This window comes from Alligator sinensis, unplaced genomic scaffold (assembly GCF_000455745.1).
Source record: "Alligator sinensis unplaced genomic scaffold, ASM45574v1 scaffold81_3, whole genome shotgun sequence".
Classification (NCBI taxonomy): domain Eukaryota; kingdom Metazoa; phylum Chordata; order Crocodylia; family Alligatoridae; genus Alligator; species Alligator sinensis.
This window is the reverse complement of record NW_005842088.1, coordinates 1,125,048-1,132,831: the sequence shown is the minus strand read 5'-3', so window position 1 is coordinate 1,132,831 and position 7,784 is coordinate 1,125,048. Positions and strand designations below refer to the sequence as shown.

At 41.4% G+C, this 7,784-nt stretch overlaps 1 protein-coding gene across 1 annotated transcript in view; it reads right to left on the bottom strand.

Annotated features, from left to right (window-relative positions):
• The window catches only part of ACAD9 (acyl-CoA dehydrogenase family member 9), a 61,492-nt gene that overhangs the window by 34,209 nt on the left and 19,499 nt on the right, over positions 1-7,784 (bottom strand). Inside the window, exons 4-6 of the mRNA XM_006023889.3 lie at positions 7,177-7,283; positions 3,091-3,191; positions 791-869 (exon numbers count right to left, since the gene is read on the bottom strand). Coding sequence (XP_006023951.2) covers positions 791-869; positions 3,091-3,191; positions 7,177-7,283 — 287 coding nt within the window. The remainder of the gene's footprint in view (positions 1-790; positions 870-3,090; positions 3,192-7,176; positions 7,284-7,784) is intronic.

Genomic DNA, 7,784 nt, shown 5'->3' with positions numbered 1-7,784 from the left:
GCCCGTCTCCGGGCCGTTCTTGGTAAACGTCCCCTGCCTCTCAGGCCTACTGCACTGCTACCCCCTTTCTCTGGGGCTCACCGCACTGCTGTCCCCTTCTCCGGGGTTCACCGCAGTGCTATGCCCTTCCTCACAGGAGCCTTCTGCAGTGCTACGCCCTTCCTCAGGGGCTTGCCACGCCCGCACTGGGGCTTCTCAACCGCCCCTCTCTGGGGCTGGGGTCTATGCACCCCATACGCCGCGCCCTTACTGGCGCTGGGGTCCTCATGCTGCTGTGGGTCCCCTATGAGGCCTCCTCCAACCCCTAACATCCTCACCCAAACCACCGGTAATTAACAACAACACAACAGAAACTCGAGCCTCCTGGCTATAACATAAATATAAGCCACCTGGCTATAACACCATTGCTCAAACGTCCCAGAGCTGCCATCCTTACTCAGCTTAAGCTGGACCTGCAGTCAGGCTCCTTCTCACCTCTTTGCCTTGGGAGCTCCTGTCTCTCTGGCTGCTGGCAGTGAACTGCCTCGGGCCTCAGCTCCTGGCTTTATAAGGGCCAGGTCCTGCCCCTTGCAATCAGCTGACTTCCTGGTTGCCCTGGCAACCCACAGATGGGATCCTTATTCCCTGCTAGGGCTCGGGCCCTTTCCCTGGCAGTTTCCCTTCTCTAGGAGCAGGGCACCTCAGGGCTCTGCGACACAAGGCAAGAACACTTCTTAAAAAACACCCCCAAAACCCCAAAAAACCCATAGCAGAAATATGTATTTAACCTCTCCATTCAATGGATTAATACCTTTGAACCATTTAGTAAGAAGTATTTCCCATCTTCACTCAACTTGGCTCTTGTCTGGATGGATGCAGCATCATTTCCACTATAATGTAAATTATTTGTTAAGGTTTGTTATTAAATGAACACACAAACGCAAAACAACAAATACACCAATGTTGTTCCAATGTCTGAAGTTCTGTTTCTAAATAAAAATCAAACCTACTAAAAGCAATGGCCACAAAAGAAACATGCCTTTAACTGAGATTGTGCGAGTTCTAGATTTAAACATGCTTTACGCCGAATTGTTTCATATTGTTGATTTTAGAAACGTGGCACAAACATATTCTAGAACGCTACAAAAGCAACTCAATCCTGCCACACTTAGAAGTATATGAATGCATGATTAAAATCCAGTCTCCTAAAAGAAGAGTTGGTTTGAAGCATATAGGCAACCTCCTCAAAATTCATGCTCTCATGACTGCACATCCCTAAAGCAAGCAATGCCAAAACTAAAACAAAAAAATGCTCAGAGAATCAGCATTTGTGTACATTAACTGCTGCAGTGTACTGATAAATTAACAAGTCAACTACTTCAACTTTCAGGATAGTAATGAAAAAGTCTGAATGCTCTCATTCTTCTTAATTTGGAAACTTTCCCTGCAGTCACCATCTATTTTTTATAGGTAAACTGACTCCCAAAATTCCAATTTGAAAAATGTCACTTGAGGCTGAGCCATAATGTTATTTGTTGCATGGACTGAAAAAAGGTAAAGTTTTTACAAAAACAGTCTCCCTCAATATTTTAAAGGCATTCAACTGTTAAAAAGGACTCTAATAAAATGCACTGTAGGTTACAACATACTGTCTCTCAGTGACTTCAGGGCAAATTTGAAAACTTTAAAACTTATCAACTGTAAAAATTTGAAGTTGCAGCTGACAGTTATTAGGCTTATTGCCCCTCAATCCTTTTAAAATGAAAACTGGGAAACCATCTGTAATAAATGTTGTATTTAAAGTATACCCTTTCTGTGTTGGTTAGAACATGAAATATTCTGATGTTACTGATACAGCACTAAATAACGTCCTAAATAAATGTACCTTCTCCTGCCTTAAATTGTTCATATGGGCTAGATTTCACTCAATTTCAAAATTAACTTTCAAGTTTCTAAGGCAACCACTTCTGGAAATAAAATTAAGCTAAACAAATATATCATAAGAATTTTAAAATTTGGTTGCAGGTGCCTATATTCCTCTGTGCATCGCTTGCTAGAAGAATTAAAAACAATCCCTTTGACTACAGACCATACCTTCAAAATGGAAAGGCTTTTAAAGCGCAAAATATGGTTTAGGATTAAAAATAAGTCTAGAGTGAGGCTACCACCTCATAATAGCACTCAAGGCAAGTCAACCAAGTGACTATTACAAGAAGGTCTAAAATAATACTAGTCCACTGCTAAAGTTCAGACAAAATTTTATTATCCATAAAAAGATAGCTTGTAACTAAGATTTATCACTCATTAGATCACTGAAGCAATCTACAGCTTTCATTTATATTTAAGACTTTTTGAAAACTTGGTACATTTTTCATAATTGTTATGCAGAAGGCAGGGCAGGGCGGCACCTTAAAGACTAACTTGTTAAAAATCAAGAAAAAATTAGTAATTTAATGGAAATTACAACATGTTGCTCCATGGAAGAAAGTGGATTATGTAGTTTAAAATATCATTAGTTAGAAACACCGATTTTATACTGGAGTTACACACCACAGATGTGATTCTAAGTAGGTAAACAGACAAGGTAAAGCAAACTACCTGGTATTTACCTTCTAAAAAACAAGTTAGTGTTTAAGGTGCCACTGTGCCCTGCTTTCTGCCCGACTTCTGTCCAACACAGCTAACTACCTCCCTCTACTTATAATTGTCATTAAATAGTTTTTTTGAGTTTCTATGAAGCTATTTAAATTGTCCGAGTTTCAGAATGTTTCTAACACAGCAACTAACCCTTCATTTGCTATTTATTTCTGTCAACACATTGAATGAACAGATGTCTCTGGCCTAGGAAGGGTTGGAAGAATTAATGCAACTTAAATCAAATAATGCTTAATAATTTAATGGAAACTATAATGTGCAGCTTCATGGGAGGAGATGGATTATGTAGTGTGAAATATCATGTTAAAAACATTGACTGTATATTGTAGTAACACACAACAGATGCAATTCTAAATAAGTGAATAGCCATTTTAACAAACAAGCTAATCGGCATTTGTCAGCAAGAAAACAAAATATTTTCCTATTTAAACCATTCAAAGCAAATAAAAATAGTACCTCCCGGTTTCTGTAAGGCAAAAAGCTGCAATATGCTCCCCAGATGCCAATTTAGGCAGGTACTTTGCTTTCTGTTCATCAGTGCCAGCAATCAGAATTCCCTAAACAAATAAATTAATAAAAGACTTAACATCCTGATATGTAAGCAGTACCACTTAGCGCGCACAGTTTAGCTCACAGTATAAAGAGGCTTAATTAATACATTACAAATACATTATCATTATATTTTAATACACATTAAGCTTGTTCTGGACTGATTAACCAAGACTCATCAACTGCTTGCATGCCTTGATTTGTTATTTAAACTTCCTATTTCATAAGTAGAATTCTTTCTACCTGTTAGTCTCAAACTGGCCAATGATAACAAACATGGACAGAGGTGGTTAGCTGTGTTCAGCAGAAGGTAGGACAAGGTGGCACCTTAGGGCCCAAGGAGACATTAAATTTATGGAGAAAGTCCACATAATTAAAAAAAAAAAGTCACCTGTCAGTCTTGCATATATTGTGTTCATCTACATTATACTATTATATGCAAGACAGATACAAGACAGCTATAAACAAATCATATTTTTAAAGCCAGTACCTACAGGCATTTTGACACACGAAAGCACCGTAGTGCTGGGTGCCTTGAGCAGCGCCCAGCACTGCATTGCTTGCAATTGTATAAGCAGCAAAATGCATGTCAACGCTGAGAAAATGGCAGTGGCTTACTTTTGAACTAAAACACATAGAAGGTGCTTTAGTTCAAAAGCATACTGCTGCCATTTTCTGCATGCTGATGCACATATCGCCACTTATACCACTGCATGTAGCACAGTGTGGTGCGCATCAGCTCATACTGATTAACTGAGTCTACTCTGAAGCGGTGGATCTCCAGCGTGTCGCACGACAAAAAGATGTGTATAAATGCCCTGTGTGCCAGTTCTGAGGTGCGAGTGGGATGGGAACTCAGATATGGAGTTCTTCCCAAAAACTCATGTTGTTTATATCTGGGGGGGAGGTGTTGTTTTGTTTTTTTAAATATATTTCTTGTTGTTTTCGTTGCATTTTTGTCTGTCTCATAGTTTATAAGTCTTCTTAAAAATATGATGTGGTGCCATGTCTTCTACATATTAAATGCCTTGGGAACAATTCCCTGCTGCATAGATTTTTTGGGTCGATACCAATGGCCGATTTTTGACTAGCCTTACCAGGCGATACCGATCCAATTGTTGATATGCAGCCCAGCTGGTAAGTCAGTTGGGGGGAAGGAGTGTGAGGGAGGGAAATGTCATGAGGGAGGCAGTTCAATGCCCCCATGGTGAGGGAGGGATTGGGCCGGGGCAGGCACTGCCCAGCTGAGGCAGGGTCTGGAGTGGGACAGAGCCATGGTTTGCCCGAGGGGGGGAAACGGCTCCCGCTGCTGTGTGCACCCCCAGGGGAGGCACAGGGGGCACGTGGCCCCCTGGATCTTTGCGTGGGACAAAGGTGGGCTGCCGCTAGGGACTGAGGTCAGGGCTGCTCCAGCCTCTTCCTGGTGGCTGCGCTTGGGCTAAGCGGGCAGCAGCAGTGCTGAGAGCGGGGCTACAATGAATTTTGGGGTGGCTGTAGCCCACCCTGTAGCCCCCCTCAGCACCACCACCACCACCTGCCCTCACCCTACACAGATCCAAAGGGCAAATATTCCCCATGACTCCCATGCTCCCCCTCTGCCCCTCAGATGAGCCGCGGCTCTGTCCTGCGCCCTGCCCCAGCCCCATTACTTCCCCCGCAACAGACTTATCAGCCAGACGCTGCTTCCCAAGCTGCTGGGCTGCGTTCTTGGCTGCATGCATACTGTAGCTGTGTGCATGCATGCAACATTTATCAGTGACATTATCAGCTACATATGCCAAAAAAGGCCGATAATCTTAATTTTCCTTTTATTGGTGCCAATACAATATGGACCGACGTACTGGTGGATCTCTACTATTCAGTACTGGTGACACCTCACCTGGGGTACTGTGTCCAGTCTTAGGCCCCACACTTCAAGCAGTGTGTGGACAGTTTGGAAAGAGTCCAACAGAGAGCCACAAAAAAAAGATGTCTGGGAAGCATGATGTATAAGGAAAGGCTGAAAGAACTAGAGTTATTTAGTCTGGAGAAGAATAGTGTGAGGGGGAATTTGATAACAATTTTCAAATACCTAACGGATGATTACAGAGAGGATAGAGACAGACTTTTCTCTGGCTATAGGGCAGTGCAATGGCTCAAACTGCAGAAGAAATTTAGGTTGGATTCTGGAGAGAACTTTCTGATTCTGAGGAAGGTCAAACATTGGATTAGTTATCTAGAAAAGCTGCAGAATCCACATCCCTGGAAATTTTCAAGAAGAGACACTTGAATAATAAAGACACTTGGCTGGGATGGTTTAGTTAGGGATGATCTTGCCTTAAGTAGGGGACTGGACTAGATGACTGTAACAGGGAGCCTGAGCTCCTATTACTTTAACAGGAAAGTGCAGCAGGCTAATCTTGTGTAGGCAGGCAGCTGAGCTAAAGCTAGCTGCACTGCAATAAACTTGCAGTGTGGGGCAGATTTCCAGGCAGCCTGAGAGTGAAGGTTGTAAGCAGCTGGGTTAAGGCGGTTTGTGCTCTAAGGCACAGACAGAGCCAGGGGCCAGAGTCAGAGGAGCAAAATGCGGGACAGCCAGACACATGAGACAGATAGTGGAGGGACTAAGGCTCATCAAGGCTAACTTGAGATGGTAGTCATTTTCCAAGCAAACAGAAGCAAAACATCATTGGGAAAAACATTCCTTATGGCTTGCTCTCTGTTCTCATAGATGTACAGTAATGGTATGTATGATATCTAATGGTATCCATAGTATTTAACATGATGTTTTATAAAAAAATTGTCAGAAGAGTCTAGTTTCTTCAGGAAGGAACTCCCCTACCTTCTGCACAAGCATGGGCACTGAATTAGCCTCTTTACCACTCCAATACAGCATGCATTAAATTTACTGGTATTACTGCATACACACTGTAAATAAAAAGGCATCCATTTCCAAAGCTCACAGTCAAACAAAGAACAGGTATGTGGCCTACCTCAAACTATTTTACATAAATGCATGCAGTAACATTTCAGTTCATTTTTACCTACTTGGTTGCATAGCACTTTACATGTTTATAGACAGGTCTTCTCATCAAAAAGCAAGACAAAACACAAAGTGTAAGTTTTCACACAAACAGCTAGTTTCCTTTGGTACCAGTCCAGAATGCTGAGTCTCAACAAATTTTTTTGCTCTTAGCCCAAATAGCCCAAGAATGGCCTCAAAAACAAAAGAATAACACCTGTATTTTGTACAACACTTGACATCAGTCTATTGCAGTGTTTTAATAAATGAGGCTAGCATTACTATTCCCATTTTACAGGAAGCAAAACTGTAAATTAGACAGTAAATACTTCAAAAGCACACCACATGTTTAGTTCTAGAAATCAGTTCCTATCATCAGGAAGAATTCACTATTTCCAGGTTTCAGAATATTGCTATTTATCTCATAGGAAATTACACTAAAAAGTTAGAAACCTGTATCTGTAGCATGGTAGAATTTTATTCTGCAATAAAGCACACTAATTCCAAGTCGTCTAAACTTCCTCAGTCTGCTGCCTCTGCCAACCTACCTGTACATCATTGCCTTCTTCCTATCAAATGTCCTCATTTTAGTTGCCTGTTTAGGTAATGCATACAAATTCAATATTCTCACTTAAAAAAAAAAATCTCTTGAATTAGTTGCTAAATTCACAAAACTGAGTTTAGAGGGGAAAAATTCAACAAAAACCCATCTGTTACTATTTCCTGCATTATAAGCTTCACATTAGATCTTCATCCTAATGTTTGAACCCTACACTGAGCTCCCGGCAGGAGAAAAGTAGGAAAGCCCCTAAACAGCCTACAGCAAATACAAATTTAAAATGCATCATTACCCATGCATGGGTAAATAAGTCTTCTTTGTTTTTATTAGCCTATTTCAGGTTTCATCCACAAGTACCTGACCTTTGAATACATACATCTCATCTGGCCTCTACAAATAAAATACAATATGTAAGGTAATAAAATAACCTTACCTTAAGCCCAATAGTTTGATGAGCTGCCAAAGTAACTGCAATAGATGCATCCAGAGAAAATATTTCTCCTAAGTATGCATACATAGTATTTGAAAAACCAAGACCACCTAGAAAAAAGTTAACTTGTGTAAATATACAGCAAACTTTAGGAGTGTTCCTACAGAAAGAAATAATTGAAGCACGGAAACAACAATTAACTTGGAAAGACTTTACTGTTTCATAGATTTCATAGACATTAGGGCTGGAAGGGACCTTGGAAGATCATCAAGTCCAGCCCCCTGCCCCAGGGGCAGGAAGTCAGCTGGGGTCACAGGATTCCAGCAAGATAAAAGTCCAATTGACTCTTAAAGGAATCCAGAGTAGGTGCTTGCACCACCTCTGCTGGCAGTCTGTTCCAGGTCTTGGGGGCTCAGACTATAAAGAAGTTCTTCCTTATGTCCAGCCTGAAACGGTCTTGGGGAAATTTGTGACCATTTAATTTTGTCATCCCATGGGGCACTCTGGTGAACAGGTGTTCCCCCAGATCCTGATGTACACCCCTTATATACTTATGATACACTTCCCCCATTTCCCATTTCCCTCCGTATCTAATATATTTCCTTTTGAAG